The sequence below is a fragment of the Diuraphis noxia genome, unplaced genomic scaffold, assembly GCF_037042655.1.
Source record: "Diuraphis noxia isolate RWA-SAM2 unplaced genomic scaffold, SU_Dnox_SAM2 contig0001, whole genome shotgun sequence".
In the NCBI taxonomy this organism is placed as follows: domain Eukaryota; kingdom Metazoa; phylum Arthropoda; class Insecta; order Hemiptera; family Aphididae; genus Diuraphis; species Diuraphis noxia.
The window spans coordinates 49,706,294-49,726,947 of NW_028301711.1; the positions used below are offsets into that span (position 1 = coordinate 49,706,294).

Genomic DNA, 20,654 nt, shown 5'->3' on the forward strand with positions numbered 1-20,654 from the left:
TTTTTAAAAAAAAAACCACATTTTATAAGTGTAACATAATGCATATAATTGCATATTTAGCCACTTTTTCTTTGCATATTTGACACTTTTTTAATGCATATAAATCCGGGCTCTAAATTCATTACATTATAAAAACATATAATCTAATAATCAACATATAATCAATACTATGTATACTTGAACATCTTGATTAACAAAATTTGTATGTATATTGTGTTTATTTTATTAAAATTATTTTAATTACTCTATAGTAGTATGAATTTGTAAATAGGTATCACGTCATGTGTTAACAAAACTTGTCTATTTGCTTCTCTTAACAAGATAAAATTACCAATGATTTATTTATTTTATGCTAAAAAAAGAAACCATTTGACTTCTTTTTAAAATATTCTCTTTAATGTTCCTATCTAATACTGAGATAAGGTAATAAAATATTTTAAAGTTAAAGTTTGCAATTTTGTAGATTTATTTTACTATATGAGTTTTTAAACAGAAAATAAAACAAGGTAATTTTATTTTGTTTTTCATTTATTTACTTTCCAAGTAAAATTAATCAACTATCATACTCGGTTTCATGTAATACTAAACTCGGGCTAAAATGTGTTGCTTAGGTACATTTGATTTTTCAAGTGTCACTTAAAATTAGCTTAAATTAACACTTAAGCAATTTTTTGTCATGGCAAACAAAAACCGATCTATCTAGGTATTTGACGGTCTAAGTTGCTGTGTGAGTCTATTATTATATGAGACATAATATGTTCTATGTAGTTAAAGCTATGAAGTATAATATATAAAAATTATAACATAACATGTTGTATTTATTAAAAGTAATATTAACAAAAATCATTTAGCTTAGTTTATTATTTAATTTTTTATCATCATTTACAATTAAAATTAAAATTGTTATTTAAAAATATGTATTTACTACATTAAAATATAATAAAAACATTAACTTCTCCAAAATGATGGTAACGCCTTTTACTACTTATTACATTTGATTTAAAGGACTACTAACTGACAAATGTTTTTGTTAACAAACATAGATAGTTACCAAGTTTATTTGTATTAATACTTAACAATGAGCGTATGTTACCATCTCAAAGTTGTGTAGTGATAGTGATTTGTCTGAAGTGATTGCGATTGACTTTAAACAACAATTGGCACAATTTATCTGTAAATCCTAAAGTCAATGATATCACTAAGACAGTAAGACGGAATTAGTAATGCTAAAAAGAAAATACCCCCTACACATTGCCTGTTCTATAACATTTCGTGTTCAACCTTCCCACACCCTCCAATCGGGTACATGTCCAGTCCTGTATTATCTAAGTCCGTGTGTGAAAGACATAAGCGACAGAATGAAATAGGAAAAAAAGTCATATCTTTCACAAATGCCAAAACCGTATCGTATGAAAGCGCCAAAATCCTAGGCGTAGGCCTAATAGATATTAAATTTAAAACTATTTCGTCATGTACATTATTGACAATTTGTTCGATGAAATTAAACGATTTATCAAAATTGTGTATACCTTTTTGGCGCTTATGCCTTACAGTTTTTGGCGTAATTGAATTGGTAATCGTTCAAAAAGTCCGGTATGGAAATAGTTGGACAAAAAGTCCGGATTCATTTTTTGATTGCCGGACAAAAAGTCCGAAAATACAAAATTGTCTAATTTGTCATAATTGTGTAATTATAATATTTTATATATATATATTTATTTTTTATTTTTTTATTCTTATTATTTCTTATACCTACTGCCTAGTTTACACGTTGCGCAGTACTTGTCATTAGTGCTTGTCACTCGCACTATGACTAGCTACTTATTGTCATTTGTAAATAGAACGGCGTTCTATTCACTCGCACTCCCGGTTTTACTAATACTAAGCACTATTTTTTCTGTTCACACGCAATGTGTGAGTGCGAGTGACAAGTACTAATGACAAGTACTACGCAGCGTGTAAACCCGGCATACAACAGCAATCCACTGGATTATGATCTTTAGATAACATATTATAAAACATCGATAATAATTATAATGATAATGAAAATAATGATTTAAAATGAATTATATGTTTTAAAAAATTGTCAATACAAAAATTGATCCAAATATAATAACAATAATATTTAAAAAAAAAAAGTTATACGTCTTAAAAATCTAGTCTACAGTAATAATAATATAATAATAATATTTTTTTTTTAAAAGGTACCTATACGATATATTTACAGATAGGTATAAATTAACAATTTGATCTACGCATTACGTTTGCCAATACAATAATAATTTAATCTACATTATTACGTTTTCTTAAGCAATGACCTACCTTATTTAAAAATGCTGCTATTGTTAACTCGTTATTAACAATCATCGAACATAAATATTGTAATTTTACATTTTTTTCTGATCCATGTTTATTTTTTCTTACTGGTTCCATATTATGTAAAGATATTTTAGCTTTATCTACCCCCACTTCCTCCCGAAATTTATTAATCAGCTTCCAGATTGTTGGATGCCTATGCCCGATTAAATGCGCAAACCTATTGTTCCAGCTTTCACAAATATATTATTTGTACGGTGTCTGAAGTGTAATGTAGCCAATAATCAAAAATAAGAAGAAATAAGAAAATATAAAAAAAAGTAGGTACAATGATATCATAATAATGTAATAAAAGTATTACAATTACATTTTTTAAATAAATAATAATTATATATGAACTGACTATATACCTAACCTACATGGCTACATAATGATATAATATAATATAAGGTACATTATAATTATAATTATAAATGAAAATTGAATAAACAATTTTGTATTATCAGGACTTTTTGTCCGACAATCAAAAAATGAATCCGGACTTTTTGTCCAACTGCTATTTCCATGCCGGACTTTTCATCCGGGAATCAATTAAGTGATATGTAATTTTTGTATCTTTGGCGGCACTATGACATCTTTCTTAATTTGACGAACAAAAAGATCAGGTAGCTAAAAATCCGTGGGCCACACAAATATTTATATATAGGTGTTACAATTTTCATTAATAGATAACTAAATTGTTCATTAATTTAGACAAATGGATAGTGATACACGTTTGCGTACATTTAACTTTTTTGTGACTCGTTAGCGTACAAATGTAGGTATAACAATACACAAAATCTTGAATACCTACTTACAATAAATGACCCAAATGTCGTTTGCGTTCATAAACTATAAAAAAATTCATTCGAAATTTGAATATTGATGGTACTACATGAAAAAAAAATGACAAGCACTAGCAATAGTCGTGCAAGCACGTATCCAGGATCAATTTACAGAGGGGTGGGGGGGGGGGTTTAAAATATTTGAAGTCCGCCTTCCGACAAGATTGCGATAACATATTTTATAAATATATAACTACTTTAAAAATTTCTGAGGGGGGGTTGTACCCCTAAATCCCCCCCTATTAACGAGTCTGAAGTCATGGCTCGATATCATAAATATTATACGTTCAATTAAACAATAGGCCAAAAGCATATACAATATATACATAGTATGCACCAAATAAGATAATTCAAAACGTACCTAGCCGAAACATTCGGTGGTCGTTAATAAATAATAATACATTTGTCTAAAATCGCATTTTCATATCAATATTAGCCACAGCAGTCAACAATTTACAATATAAGTCAATACTATACAACGAGATTTAATAGTTGGACGCAAACGGTTCAAAATTATTCAGGTTAAAATTTGTATTACCTATATCTATTGTAGTTTTGACGTTTTTCGATGTACTCAAACGAGTTGTCAGTTTCCAGGTGAAAAATTGTGTGCTGTAGGCATATCCGTGATATAACCTTTGATTTAGAAAAAATTTAAAATAATATTATTAATCATGTTTTATTTTTAAAAAACATGTTTGATAAAAAAAAAATCACCAAACCTGAAACATTGAAGTTATGAGCAGTGTTGAATCCAGACAATTTTTCTGGTGGGGGCTCACTGTTTTTTCATTTGTGAATGGTGTTACGTCATTTTAGTATTATGAATTATTATCTATTAATAGGTAGTTATTCTTATTACAATTTATAATTTAGACATTTCAAATTTATATAAAACTACAAAACAAATTTTTAAATCAATCTAAGGTTGTCACACATTATTAGTCATATTACTTATTATTATTATCATTTATTGCAATTCAGAAATTATAAATATTTAAAAAGTTATAAAACTAATTATTAATTTTTAAGGTTAATCTAAATTCGTCACATATTATAAATTGTATTATTATAATTTATTACAATTCAGAAATTATAAATATTGAAAAAATTACAAAATAAATTAGAAACTTATGAATTATTTATTTTTAAATTAGTATTGTGCATTTAATAGGTGCATTTTGTTGATAGTCAGAAAGTTGTAATACCTGGATTCAACACTGGCTATGAGTATGAAATGAAGTCAATTAGTTCATTTCATGATCCAAAAAAACCCTTAGAATGGATTTTACAAAATCAACCTAAACAGAGGTTTAAAGTGTTATATGAGTATAATATAAATATAATAAAACAATAAATATGTCCTTGTTTTCAATAACTTATGGCAGTGTATCGGTTATCCAATTTTCGTTGGACAAATGGTTCAATTTAACCTGAACATAGTGTAAGAAAAGCATCATTAGAATTAAAAAAAAATAATGTAATAAGACACTATAGATTGAGAAAAAGCAAAATTAATCGAAAATAAAACAGAAATAACTGAATAGATTAATATTTTGAAAAATCAAAAAATAATGTTTCTTCATTCAAAATAAGATATTATGATTTTAAATTATTTACTTAATATTTAAAATATATTTATAAAATTTATTTGTGTAAGATTTAACTTTAAATTAATAATTATCAAAAAGAACAATTTTTAAGATTGTACTATGATAATATATCTAGATTTTTGTATGTTTTGCTCTATTTATATTTAACTGAAGTTCTGTTACTATATAGTTTCCTCTTGATATTTCATATTATTTACTCTTTGTAGAGTATTATAAAGTTAGTAACAAAGTTGTAACCTCAATATGTTGAACAGTTAAAAATATAATATGTTGAGCACAGCATGTTTTTATTATGTATAAAATGTCGTTATGTAGTAGTAAAATGAACTTGTAATAATTAAATTAAGAAATGTAGTTATTATTTAATATCAGCATTAAATATCAATCCTTGCTCACCTATTGTCTTTGAGACATTACACTCTTTATCTCTGTTTTCCTTGCCATTTATTGGTTTTATTCAAGTAAACAGATTGAAATATCATATTTTAATTAAATAAAGGTTACATGAATATAAATTATTACAATTAAAAAAAAGGTTCAAATATTGCAAGCAAATTGAAATATAGTAAAAAATACTAACATACAAAGAAACAAAATAGTAACTAATTAAGCTTTATTATAATTCACTAAAATAAATAATATTTCATTAAACTAAAAACAACAAGATTTGCTGTTGCAAGAAAAAAAAAATTATATTTGCACAATGGGCAGTAATTCTTTTAAATTTAATATGCTGATTTATTTCATACTGAATATAATACATTAAACATTTTATGAACTCATAAACTAGTTCTATTATGTTGTAATAACTATGCAATAATGCTCCAAATAAGTAAAATAAAATTTGATCTTTCACACAATTTCAGTCAATTAAGTGTGATATGAACACATTTCAAACCACGTGTATTTTTTTCAGCATAACAAATCCGCAAATACATATACTTTTGGTGTCTAATTAAGAGTTATAAATAAATAGTCCAGAAATTATAGTGCTAGTCACAAAAAAAAATCAAGACAAAAAATTCAAATTCAATTTATTAAAAAACAAATATTGAACAAATGCATAGATATATTTCAAACTGTTGATTAAATAAATAACAAACATTATACTTTAATGTTTTTTTTTTTTTAATCTGAAGTGAAAAAAATTACATGTAAAAACAATTTACATATTATCTTATTTCAAAAATGTATATCGATTTTAAATTTAAAACATCATTTCAAAACTAATATTATACGTGTCCTAAAAAACTGAATACATTTTCGAAGTAATCCAAAAGATTTCTGAGAGAGAACAAAATTAGAAATATTTTTTTAAATTCATTTTTAATGTTATATTAAAAAATATACAATATTATACACACATAACAACATACATCAAGCATCAAGTTGAACTAATTGTTTTCAAAATAATTTATATCAAGTCACTTTAGCTAAAAATAGTTTTCTCTTAATATTACTTACTGTAAACAATTGAAACAATAATACCTTTCATTCAAAAAATATAATATATAATATAATATATTATATTCTACTTACCACAAATGAACAATTTATATTTTTTTATTAGATGTAACAAAAATATTTACAATTTGTATCAATTCATAATAATTATATAATTAAATATACAACTACTTAAAACTATTATTATAGACTAAATCTAATCTCTAAAAAATAAATAAGGATTTATAGAAAAAAAAGCTTCAGCTAGTTCAATATTATTAATACCCTGATGAACGATTGCTTCAAAGTTTATAAGGTATTTGATAACAATAACATATCAAAATGTACTAATAGAAGAAAATCTAAATTTAAGCTTAGTCATTAAACAATAGTTATTTCATCAATGATAAGAATATTCTAATACAATTAACAGTAATTAACTTAATAATTAGGATAATTTTTTGATTAAAAATCTACTTTGGTATAATCTGATTGATTGTAAAGATTTATGATCACTCATAAATTATTAAGGTGAACAGTTATTATAGTAAAAGTTTTATGTTGGTATAATAAATCATTCAAATTTGTTAAATAAAATAATTATGCTCAAAAATTGTAGCGATGAAAGTTTATGCAGTTTTTTCAATGAGCAGTTTTGTATATATATATATATATATATATTTATATTTTAATTCAAAAAATTCAAATGAACGCTAAGTTATTATTAGCTTCATCATTGAATAGATTTTTTCCAGGATAACAATTAAATTATAATAATTTAATTACATACATTTATAATTTTACATAGATAAATATAAATTATACAACACAAAACATTAAACTAAACTTAATTATACGCGTGTCCAAATTGAATGTAAAAATATATAACTATCATTACTAAAAAAAAATATAATAAACATAGTCATCTTTATATGATATTAAGTAATAACGAAGTAAAAAAATGATTAAACATATTATAAATCTAAAATACACATGTGTATATAATATATCAATTTATAAATATACATATACATATATTTATAGATATACATATGGTAGATCAGTTTTTTCCCCCATAATACTAATACAGAAAATGGGAAAACACACACATATATACACATAGACATAAAATAATAATAATAATAATTAAAACCATTATGAGTGTAAAATAAAAAAATGAATAGAACTAAAATCTACCAGATTTTGGAAGGAAAGTGTTTAAGCATGGATTAAAATTGTTGATAGGCGGAGTCAGATTTAAATCATCAATTACGTCAGCAGTAGTACTAGACACCTATAACATAAATATTATAAATTATAAAATATAGGCTGATACTAGATTAATTAATTTATTAGAACATTGCTATGTAATAGTTGGTTATGACTAGGAAACGGATTTAAATGCTCTAAAAAACAAGAAAAATGCCTTATAAAAATATGATTTAATGCCTTAAAAAAATGCTTTAACATCAAAAAATGCACTAGAAAAATGCCCTAAAAAACTTTAAAAATTGGTTTATATTCAATAAAAATAAAATTTTGTATTTAAAACTTATAAAAACACATTATTATAAAAAATCTAATAAAAAATATTTAAATACAATACAACCTTAATTAATTAACTTTAGATAAATAGTTTATCGTATCCATCTCTTATCTTTACCTTAATGTGGGTAATAATCTGTTGTAACTTGTATGTATATATTTTGTGTCTACACGAGTCAACAATAATTTCGTAATTTCGTAACATAATACACGTGTCAACAATAATTTCGTAATATAATACATATTTAGGTATTTTAATTTTTTTTTAGAATGAATGTGGAAAAAATGTTGAAAAAATGACTTAAAAACCACCAAATGCACTAAAAATTTCAAAAATGCTCTAAAAATACATTTAAGTCTTAAAAATGGAAAATAAATGTTACATTTTTTAATTCTTTAATGTATGAAATGAACTTTTTGCTTGGAAACCTATGTTTTCGGACATTCAGAAAAAAATGCAATTTGCATTCAAATCCGTTCCCAAGTTATGACAATTTATACTTAAACTTTTATAAAAAATATTAAATCATAATGTACATTTTAAAATAATTACTATTTAAATATAATTTATATAGTACATTCTATAGCAGTATAATTTAGTCAGTGCAAAACATTTTTATTTATCCAAATTTATTTTAGCTGATACCTAGCTCAAACATTATAGTATCGAAAATAGCCAAAGATTAAGCACAGATGATGTTTTTAACCTTAATTTTGATAATAAGTAAATTCACTAAATAGTTATAACCAATACCAATTACACAGATAGTGTGATTAGAATGATAAAACTATTTAGAATTTTAACATTTTTGAAGCTGTATGACTCACAAGTAATTTAAACTATATTTATTTATTTAAATATATAATTTATGAATTGTTGGTCAAAACAATTTTTATATTGCAAGATTTGCTTCCATTATTAAAAGATTAATAACAGATATTAGTACTTGCATTTAAGATCAAACTATTTAGAATTTTAACATTTTTAAAGCTGTATGACACACAAATAATTTAAACTATATTAATTTATTTCAATTTATAATTTAAGAGTTCCTGGTCAAAACAATTTTCATATTGCAAGATTTGCTTCCATTATTAAAAGATCAATAACAGATATTAGTATTTGCATTTAAGATTAAACTATTTAGAATATTAATATATTTGAAGCTGTATGACACAAAAGTAATTTAAACTATATCCATTTATGTCAATATATAATTTATGAGTTGTTGGTCAAAACAATTTTCGTATTGCAAGATTTGCTTCCGTTATTAAAAGATTAATAACAGATATTAGTACTTGCATTTAAGTTTAAACTATTTAGAATTGTTGAAAAACTGTACAAGTTAGTTATTTACTATTTATTTTAAGTTATTTAAAATAATAGGTCAAGTTTGTTTTCCTGTAACAAAAATTAATACTGTTTCTAAAAGTTTAATATTAAATATAGTAAAAGTTAATTATAATAGACAGAAAACCTCTTATAATATAAAAAAAATCAGTCTTGTGTAACTGGAAGTCTCCTTGAAAAAAAACTCATTTATAATAGAAAATTCCATTATAAAAAGTTAATTTATCGTACTTGCTTTAATAAATATTTCAAGATTTTATGTAAAGTTTACATATCAGCTAATAAAATTTACAAAAATATAATGATTTCACGATTAACTAAAAATACTGCTTTGAAAACAGTATTAAAAATTTTGCAATTCTCATCAAATGAGATGTAATTATTATAGAATAATAAGTTATATTACGTTACTATATTTACCAATTGCTTTAGATAACATTAAGCTAATTATTTTATTTAATCAACTATAATACATAATCTGAATACTGTCTCAATGTGTATGTACCTCATCTGTTTCCACATTGTTATTAGGCTTTTCAGATTCAATATCAGATTTTATTGAATTGTTATTGGCAAATGCTGCTGCTATAATATCACTTTCCGCCTCATTGGTATTATTTTCAACGGTTGATTTTAAACCATCGGCTAAATTATTTTCGTTATTTTGCATGTCAGTATGAATCCTAAAGCAATAAAACAATAATTAACTAAAATAAATATTTTACATTTCTATGTGCAAAAAAAAAAAAAAATAGAAAATATGTAACTAACCCTCCAGCTGGTATTGGTTCACACGATTCATTAGTCCTGGGCTGGTTTTCTCGTACTCTTTGATCTCTTTTTCTTTTCTTGCTCCAAAGCTCATGACAATCTTGCCATGTCGGTAATGCTGTCACGTCCATTCTATAGAATTCATAAATAAATATTGATAAAATATGTAACTGATTGTCATTTTTTTTTAGTGAAAATATTATTTATATAACACAATACTAACTTATCGGGTTGAACATTTTTTAACCAATTGCATTTTAGGGCTTTATCAGCAGTAATTCGTTTGCTAGGGTCTAATTCTAACATATGATCCAAAAGATCCAAGGCACTATCATTCATAAATGTAAATTCTTCACGTAACCGACGCCGATGTACTTTCTTAGCTTTTAAGGAATGCCAGAAAGGCAAGTTAATCACAGTAGGCCATACAGCCGGTGTTGGACTTCCACATAAACGAGAGATAGTTTCCAACTGCATCATTTCTTCATTGGCCTGTAAAACATATTGTATACATTAACACATTAAAAACCCTATACATTTTATACTTTTTTGTCATAGATTATAGCCTGGCAGCTATAGTCATTAGCTGTTTATAAGGGGAACAGTTGGTTTAGCATTTTATACTGATTAATTTAATTTATTACATTACTAAATGTAATATAATGTTTTAATAATGATAGTGGGGATTTTGTATGTTAAAGATGTATACAGATGCATACACTAAATGTAATAACTATAATTTATATGATACTATAATATATTGTATGTGAATTTTACACGAAATATTTACCTGAAATAAAGGCTTTTTTAAGAACAATTCTCCCAAAATACATCCACAAGACCAAACATCTATTGACGTTCCATACCTCTCTTCGCCAAGTAATAATTCAGGTGGCCTATACCAGAGTGTTATCACTTTATTAGTGTATGGCCTTTGTCTATCTTGAGCGTTATACAACCTAGCTAGACCAAAATCAGCCAACTTCACTTCACCTCTGAAGTTAAAAAAACATTTAAAAAAAATTAGAAACAAAAATAAATAGTAAAAAAGGCAAAATTTTAAAATCAATTGCAAGCTGTTAATTGAATAATAAACAGTCATTAATTAATACAAAATCTGTGAAATTAACTGATGGATATAATATTACTGCTAATACATAAATAAATTATATATCATAGTTAACTATTAATATGCAATATGCAACTGTAGTAAACTTTGGATTATTTGTGGTCTTCTGCAGAATTATGTTTGTGTACATAAAAGAAACCATTATAATTTCATAAATCAGTTTTCAGCAAGTTAGAGAACATTTCAAGTCTCAAAACTTAGAAGCTGTATTACTGATCGACAATGCACTATCCCACTCAGGGGTTTTGAAATTAAAAAATATAAATTTGTTGTTTAGTTTAGGCGCCACCCGATTTTATGAATAATCAATAGTGTACTGTACAGTTTAGTTTTCTCAATAAAACAATTTTAACCATTGTAATATTTATTTTTTACTATTTAAAATTTTAACTTTACTTGTTATTCATCAAGATGTTGCTGCATTTGATATCTCTATGAAGAAAATTTCGACGATGACAATAATTTAAACCTTCCAACAGTTGTCGCATAATACTTGCATTATGTGTCTCATTAAAGTCAACCATTCCAGATTCTAATAGTCCCATAAGATCGTGATCCATATATTCAAATACTAAATAGAATGATCCTCTGTCCTAAGAAATAAAAAAAACATGAATAATATTTACTTTAAAATTGTTCAAATAGATTTTATAAAAAATATAAACTTAAGTTTACTTTTTTAAAATCAAGGGCGTCTTGTTTATCAGTTACAATTTCTCTGAGGTTAACAATATTTTTATGATTTAATTGCCGTAAAATTTTTATTTCCCGCACCGCAGTAATGGGGAACCCTTCTTTTTCATTTTCTAGGCGAACTTTTTTCAAAGCTACAAATGTACCTAAAAGTAAAATAATATTTTAAAGTAATTAACATATTGCATAATGTAAAATATTGTGTATCTGCGTTGTGATGTATTATAAGTATATTGGGTGTTGCTTAAAATTTATTCTGAATAAATTGCATAGTAAATACCTGAAGCTTTATCTTTTGCTTTGTAAACTTGACCATAGGTTCCTTCACCTATTTGGTTAATCACTTCAAACATATCAACACACTGCTCTCCCCAATCAATAGGGTTATTGGCTGCAGCAGATTTTGTATTCCGTCTTCGACAAAGCACTTTGGGCCGTTTTATCTTAACATTTGGATCCAATGGACGAGAGGGCCGTTCCATATTTGAAGTAAATGAAAAGCTTTGAGGAAACCCTGATCCTAAGCCCAACATAATTGATCTTTTAATTATACTTTGTTGATGATCAGGTAAAGGATTTGATACAATTTCTGACAAAGAAAGATTTTTATCATCATCTATCTTATTAGCATTTTGAATAACTCCTGAAAACATTAAAATAATGATTATAGGCATTAAAATTTAAAATATTACATAATAGAAAAAAAATTGAGTTAGATTAATATTATCCTATTGAAACATAATACTTAATAAGCTTATATCATTAGTACGAACAAATTTTTAAATATATGATAAAAATAATAAATAGGTACTTATATGAAACATGGTTTTATTGAATCTTATATATTAAAACGTTTAACATAGCAAATATTTTTTTAAATATATTTTAAAAATTAAGTTATTTTACTTTTAAGTATAAATTAAATTGATAGTTATATTTATAGATCTAAAAATGTTAAAATATTTAAATGTAACAATAAGTTACTTAGATGTTTTAATAAAATTACTTATCAACTCTTCAACTATACATAATCAACTAAACCACAATATCAATTACTTATAACATTCTAAAAAAACTTACCTGGTGGTAGAGGTAAATCTTTAATGCTTTTTTTTGAACTTTTAACTTCTGAATCTGGCGACATTTCATTAAATACTGAAAAAACAGGCGGCAATGGCATTTTTGACAGATCTCTATTTTCTATTACTTCAGCTGTTTTCTCAGGTGGAGTTATTATTTTAGGTATCAATGATACTTTAGGCTCTTTAGGTTCTACAGAATTTTCAATTCCATTTTCTATGATCTCTACTTTCGTAATAGATGGACTTTGACCTTTTAGAGGAATCACTGGAACTTTTGAATTCATTTCTGTGATTGGTGAAGTAACCGATTTTATAATAGATGTTTCAACATCAGGTTTAGAAGATTGACTGATATTATCAGATGTTTCTACTATTCGACAAGAATCAACATCATCATTCGCATTAATTTTGTGTAATTTTGTATTTGAATCATTTGTTTTAGCACTACATTGTTCATTATCTGAATCATCGTGTATTTCAACTACTTCATTTTCATCAACAGTTTTTGAACTAATTTGTGTTAAACACTTCATAGCTAATTCCCGCATCTGCCGATCTCTTACCAACTCAGCAAAAAGACTTGTTTCACTAAGTTTTACTTTGGAATTATATTGTTTTGCTGGACTTTTTGTAGTTTTTTTTCTCTTAGAAACTGAAGAATAGCATCCAGGGGAATCACTATCAGAATGCTTTTTAGTAGTTTTTGAATCCTTTAATGGAGAAGATGATTTACTTTGTGTGCGAATATTTTTGGATGGAGAACGTGAATATTTTGGTCGAATGTGACTTGATTTTCTCAAAGAACGAGAATTGTGAGGTGAAACTGCTCGCGGTACATGGGACGTATGCTTTGATGATTTGGAAGTAGAAGTACGAAGAGGAGATTTTTGACTACGTTTTGGTGAGTGGTGTACATGATGATGATCATGTCTCAATTGATGGGGGGAATGTGAACGAGAACGAGAATGGGAATGGGAACGAGAATGGGATTGTGAATATCCCACTTTAGAACTTTTCACATGTTCATGGTGTCGACGATCTCGAATTGGACTTCGTGATAATCTAAAATCACACATAAATATTAATATGGATTCATTTATTTCACTTTAATCCTGATAATAATAATTTAAGCTACCCAAAACAAAAAAACCCCAATTTTTTTAAGAGGACCCTACTCACATAACTAAAGTTTTCATCTTAAATAATCTCAGGGGCTAGGGTATAATGGACTGGAAACGACATGATGAGCAGGTGACGGCCCTCAAAAGGTTTATTTTTTATTATCAACACTGTTGATATAATTATATTTAACACTTCCAGGGTTTTTATTTGGGCCACTGATAAGCTACTCATTTTCAATCTATTAAGCTGATCACACACTGCGGTTTATTTGTCCATGTACGGTGTAGTAATGTAGTATATATTGTTCCTAACTGTTAGGTATCTATTTCTTTATTACAAACACCGAACACTGTTAAACTCCTCAATTTTCATTCTGTTTCTGTGTTCAGTGTTTTTCATCTGTTTTATAGCCCACACACTATCAGTATACGTTCTACGAACTACACTATAGGTAGACAAATAAAACAGTAATATGTGGCCAACTTTAATCTTAGTCCGTGGATAATCTAAATATCCTTATTGACCTAACCACTAAAAAAAACTATTTAATATTGGTATTGTCAATATTGATATCAATTATATAACAGGAAATATTAAATGATGAGTTCTTTTTAATTTTAGAACTACAAAATATATTTGTTTCCCACATATGAACAATTGTCTAAACCACACAGTATACTTCGCGCACATTAAAATCATGACCATTTATCCATCTAAAACCAGTTTTTTCCCATATATTTGGTCATCATCTTAAATTGTGCGAAGTATAGTCAATATTTTATTCAACTTATTTCGTGTACTTTTTGCAAAAACTAACAGAGAATTAAACCTTCACTGCTCTATAAAAACCATTTTATTAGGTATATTTTTTAATGTTGAGTATTAATGTAAAGTAAAAATAACGTACCTGTGACTATGTACAGGTGATCTATCTTTATCAGTTTTAGTTTTTCTCATTCTACTCCTTTCATGTTTGCTCTCATGTTTACTTTCGTATTTGCTCTCATGTTTGTCACGAGTTCTACTAGACTTGAGTTCATCAGTGTCAAATCTTTCAAACTCATCCATACGTCTTTTATGATCCCTAAATTTGTATTGTATTAAAATAGGTTGATTGGTACAAACTATTTATCATTATTTATAATACAAACCGATTATTTTGTTTTGAAACACTTCTTGATCGATAATTATATTTACCATCTACAGGTTCAGGTGTACGACTGTATTCTTTTCTTATTGCTATATTTAATAATGGTGGGCTCTTCATCCAACTTAAAAATATATTTATAAAATTAAACATTTAAATTATTTACTATCAAAATATCAAATAAGTATACTTCTGTGAACTCTACAATAACCAGACTAATAAAATATATAACAAAAATAATATTATTTTGTTAACAAAAGCCTGCCAGACAATTTATTACCTTTTATTTTCTTTTCTATGATGTTTGTTTTGTTTTTCTTCTTCTTCCTTATGAGTTACTTCAACTTTGGAAAATTTTATATGAGCTGGTTTTGTTAATGGTGGAGTATGTGACACGTCAATAGGTTTATGTTTTTTAACAGGTTCAATAAAATCACCATTTCGTTTGGAAGGTTCCGAATTAGAACATTTGGAAAACTTCATTAAACTATTATCACAGGCTGGTAATATATCAGATTTATGTTTCAAATCCTTCTTCTTTTTTTTCTTTTTTGAGGTAGGGCTTTTAGGTTTTTTATTCGATTTTTTAGATTTTTTGTACTTTAAACGTGATACTTCTGATGTCATATCTACGCAATTATTTACATTGAATGTGGTAGACATTGCAGATTTCTCTAGTACTGGATCTAGTTCCCAATTATTACTTATAGGCGAACAGGCTGGAACTAAACTTATAGGTGAAGTGACCCTAGTAATTCTAAAATTATTGCTTATTATTCTGGTAGGAGGAGGTTTTAAACTTAAGGCCCCATGTTTCTCATCGAAATCACTATGTATTTCACCTGCCTCTGGACTACTAAGTTCTTCAGAACTAACATCTGAATATTGGACTGAATGTTTATTTGAAGTACTTAGAGCAGGTTTTTTGTGTGACTTAGATTTTAATTTGTGCTTGTTCTTTTTTTCTTTTGTCCTTCGATGAGATTTGTCTCTGCTTGTTGTGCTGCATTTTCTAACCAGTGCTGGGAGCATATCTTTTATTCATTCCCATTCATAGGTGTCAATTTTAGTAACAATCACCTTATAAGATATAATATATTTTTTTTTTTGAAAAAAAAAAATAATATATAAAAGTTTAAAATAGTATATTTCACTTGAAAGTTATAGTATAAATTGTCTATGAAGATTCCTTGTAATTACTAACATCTACTGTATACCATTTCTTGTTTTTAATTAGATTTGCTTTCGGTACATTAAAACTGTTGTGATCTGAAAAATAAACAAAACCGTTCATTTGATTAGAAGTTTAAATAAATAACATAATAAATAACATAATAAAAATTATAAAATAACGTTTATATTTTATGTAAGCAAAATTTAAAACTATAAAGTAGGTATTGTTTATTAACTTATATCAATAGCTATATTTTAAGCAACAAAATTAGCTTGTATTTGAATCATGAAAGTCACCTATTTTTTGCTTAACTAATAGAAAGTATTTGTATTTACTTTTATGTAATAATGATTTAGTAAATTAATTCTAATTATTATAAGTCACTTAGAAAAAAAAGTATCTATTAAGGCCAAATAGTTTTATTCAAACAAATAGGTTAGAGATATTAGAATTATCTAAAACTAAAAATAAAAATTAGTGTTATATTTGCACTTAAAAATAAAACATGAAATAGACATTTAAGTTAAATTTTATAATTTAAATTTATTTACAAGTTTTAAGGTTTATAATATTTAAATGCACAATTTTAACAATTTAATACACGGTAATTTAAAAAACAATTTTTTGATCTCAACAAATTTTAAGCCAATAATAGATAACTATGTAAAAAAAAACTTGAACAGGTACATATTTTACTATTGATAATTATTTTCTAGAAATGCAGGTAATAGGTATTCTACAAATTTCAGAATGAATTTACTAATTTATAATTAGTGAAAACTAACCACTGAAAATATAAAACAATCTACAAAAGGTAACAGTACACCTAGAGCCGAAATAAAAAGCTACAAATAAGCAGATATAGCTAATACACAATATTACAATAATTTCATTCATTTATAGAAAAATAATACACTAACGCCCAAAAATAAAATATAGGTGAATTAATGTTTCACTTGATAAGCTTAATGGTCAATAGTACATTTTTGCAATTGAAATAATTATTTATTCAAGTTGGTACAAAATAATTATGAACAGTAAGTACCTATATATTAAAGGTTTCTTTTAAATTGTAACTGTAAGATGAAATTAAAATCAGAAAAAAGAAATAAATGAACAAAATAAAATAGGTTGAAGGTTAGTATATTCTACAATTTATGTATATAATACTAATTTAAAAATATATCTTCTTATATTTAAATTGAATAATAATCAGGTCTAATTTAATTATGTGTACCTATAAGAAGTATACAAATATAAGCAGATACATAAACAATTTCAAGTTAACAGTCTTTATTATATTTATATTTGCCCATTGTTTTCATCACACAACAAAACATAGGTACATTTACAAAGAAATAACTACTTAAATCTTTTAGAATCTAGATAATTGTTATCATTTAAGAGTCAACCATAAAAAGAAGTTAATTGTCAAAATTTTCCTGATCTTAAAAAAAATATGATTTTTATTGGTACTTTTTAAACGGCCATAGTTTTGAGGAATGGCGGACAATTTCCCCCAAACTGTTTTTGGCGTAAAAGGACATTTTCCCCCAATATATTTTCGATGCGGACGTTTTCCTCCTCAGTTTATTATTGAATAATATAATATTATTTATTATTTAATAAGAAATTATTTTTTTTTTAATAAAATATTTTTTTTTTCCATAAATATAATCAATTATATTATAATTGACGTTATAAATTTATACTATAAATTACATTTTTTTTTTTTTTCATAAATATAATAAAAATTGTATAATAAAACATAAAAAAATTATATAAGTATAATAGTCTAAAAATGTTGACATAAAAATTATATATTTTGTAAAAAAACATTTAATTTCTGATTCTTTTTTTATATTTAAGCACATATTTTGTAATCGTCTTTCATATTTATTTTTTTTTGTAAAAAAAACCGTACCTGTTTTAATTTTTAATAATATATTAATTGCCATTGAATTTGACTTTTGTAGTGCTTCAATGAACATCCAAATATTTGGATGCTGAGTTCTTACCAAAGTTTTAAATTTATTATTGAAACCTTCACTTATATTATTTGTTCTACCTGTGTTTTTCTTTGTAGAATTATGTACATTCCATAAATAAGGAGGAAATAATATTATTTAATAGGTATAAAAATTATATTTAATTAAAAATAAAATAATTTCTTATTAAATAATAAATAATATTATATTATTCAAATAATAAACTTTAAAAAATAAAATGGGGGGAAAATTTCCGCATCGAGAATATATTTGGGGGAAAATTTCCTACTACGCCAAAAACAGTCGGAGGGAAAAAGTCCGGGGGGGAAATTCTTCGGATACCAGTTTTGAGTTTAAATGATTTTTATAAAAAAAAGTATATTTTTGTAAATGATTGATTTACAATAACCTTTTTATACTTTCCATACTATACAATGCAACATACTAATTGTTAAGTAGCTTGAAGTGCTATAAAAGCTGTACTTGATGTCTGACTTACCAAATTTTAAATCAAAAAAAACTTGTATTCTCTCATTAATTTTTCTCAAAAATAACCAAGAAAAGACAGATAATGTAATGAGATAATGTTCTCATCATAAAATTTGTTAACAAAACTATTTACTTTTAACTAAATAGTTAGTAAGTATAAGCATGTTATGCTATGCTTTTGTAAAATAGAACGAATGTGGGTGTAAGTCAAATTATTTTAAGTGCCAACAAAATTTTGAATTTATTTTATTTAATACAATTATAATAATAAACTAATATTAGAAAATGTGATTATCTTCAACACATTATAGCTATCTAGGACATACACATTAATATTTTGATGAATTATCAATAAACAAAAACATATGTATTATGTAGCTACTACCTAACTATTAAATATAAAATAATTATACATAGGTACTTTTGTAATTCCTATTAATATATGTATTCAAAAATTAAATAATTTTATTTAATAACAATAATAATGATAATAAAAAAAAATATACAATTTATGCGATTTTTTTTCGTAAGCAATAAATTTATTATTTTTCCTTAACAATAATATTATCATTATTTTCACAGTAATACTATGGCTGTAATTTTTATTCACTTATTTTTTTGTTCACTTTGCAGAACCAAAATTGCACAAAATAAATGCTTGTTAAAATAGTACCCATACTATATGTAGTTAGTAATTCAGGAAATGCATACTATATATACTATATTACAACATAGGCAAATTTCTAATACAGATCGAACACAATTTTTTGTGTTGGAGAATGCAAATTTATTTTATCTTAGTAAAAACTTATAAAATATGATTCCTTTAGAATCATCTTACCTTGTTATTTCCAGTAGGCATTAATATGAAATTGAAAAACCTGTTCTGTTGACTGCATACAATATGAAAAACCGAACAAAATAAAAATAAAATAATAGGTAGGAAATTGCAATTAAAAATCACCGAACCCGCAGTTTAGAGTAATAGATAAAAAAAAATCTAAATACGTGTGAATTATCGTATTCGGGACTATATTATGTTTATTGTGATTTAATATTGCGTGCCTAGATTAGCACATGACCGACGTTCGAAAAAAAAATGTAACATAAAACGTTATGTTTGCGATTCGCGCGTGTCAACATTATAAAAATGCGATTTAGCCTTTTGATGTGTTAGCGTTGCGATTCCGGCATTACGAAAATAATAATTCCGGATGATAACCACCACCATTTGATTTTTGGTTACGGGCGTTCGGCCGTATTTCGACGATTAAATATATGAGTGTATTCGCATAATCGTACGTCTCGTGTATCAATTATGTTCCTTATTGAGGCAATGAGGAGACGTACACGACAGAAAATCGGTTATCAGTGACGACCGTTCGCCGACGAATGGGAAAATAGAATCATCGAGGCCATTTTCAGCAGTTTTGTTTTTTTTTCCTCCCTGAGTACCGTTTCATTTACCGAGTCTTTGGCAGTCTGGCGGCTCACATGAAACCGTTCTACCGATGCGCGCGCGACAAACGTTCACCGTTTCCTGTTGCCGAAATATTTCCGTGTGGAGGTAAGTGATGAAATGATGACTAGTGACTACTGCTTCAACAGTAGTCACAGACAGTCACTATACTGCTACAAACTAGTGCAAACTACAGTCGTAGTTGTTTTACCATTCGGCTGCTCTACTGTGGACTAAAATGTCATATAGACATTTTTAGTATTTCCAACTTTCTAAGTACTAACTACTAATAAGCTTACTAACTAGCTTAATTCATGCATGATGCATAGGTTGCCTAGCAGTTTACACTAACACTATAAAGCTATATTAGCTAGGTGTATAACTGACATTTTTTTTTTTACTGGAGTCTGGTGAAAATATTGCATATGCGAAAAAAAGGACGAAAACA

General features: G+C 26.0%; 1 protein-coding gene and 1 long non-coding RNA gene across 3 annotated transcripts; both read right to left on the reverse strand.

Annotated features, from left to right (window-relative positions):
• Positions 1–587: 587 nt before the first annotated feature.
• Positions 588–5,352, reverse strand: LOC149060861 (uncharacterized). Its single transcript, XR_016189925.1, has 3 exons — positions 3,923–5,352; positions 3,739–3,836; positions 588–1,180 (listed from the first exon to the last, which is right to left on the reverse strand). It is a non-coding gene; the product is annotated as an uncharacterized LOC149060861 (long non-coding RNA).
• Positions 5,353–5,830: 478 nt separating this feature from the next.
• Positions 5,831–20,093, reverse strand: LOC107162188 (uncharacterized). 2 transcript variants are annotated; one of them, XR_016189926.1, is made up of 13 exons: positions 19,589–20,093; positions 15,377–16,365; positions 15,101–15,220; positions 14,857–15,033; positions 12,826–13,889; positions 12,026–12,388; positions 11,728–11,891; positions 11,449–11,645; positions 10,714–10,918; positions 10,147–10,415; positions 9,924–10,055; positions 9,573–9,835; positions 5,831–7,550 (listed from the first exon to the last, which is right to left on the reverse strand). XR_016189926.1 is itself a non-coding variant. In XM_015508974.2 (13 exons), exons 2-13 carry the CDS (start codon positions 16,126–16,128, stop codon positions 7,443–7,445), a joined length of 3,729 nt encoding a protein of 1,242 aa, XP_015364460.1. In that variant the 5' UTR covers positions 16,129–16,365; positions 19,589–20,091; the 3' UTR covers positions 5,831–7,442. The 2 variants fall into 2 exon arrangements, 1 of the variants encoding a protein (XP_015364460.1); XM_015508974.2 differs by having other exon boundaries at positions 9,658–9,835; positions 19,589–20,091.
• Between the last annotated feature and the right edge of the window lie 561 nt (positions 20,094–20,654).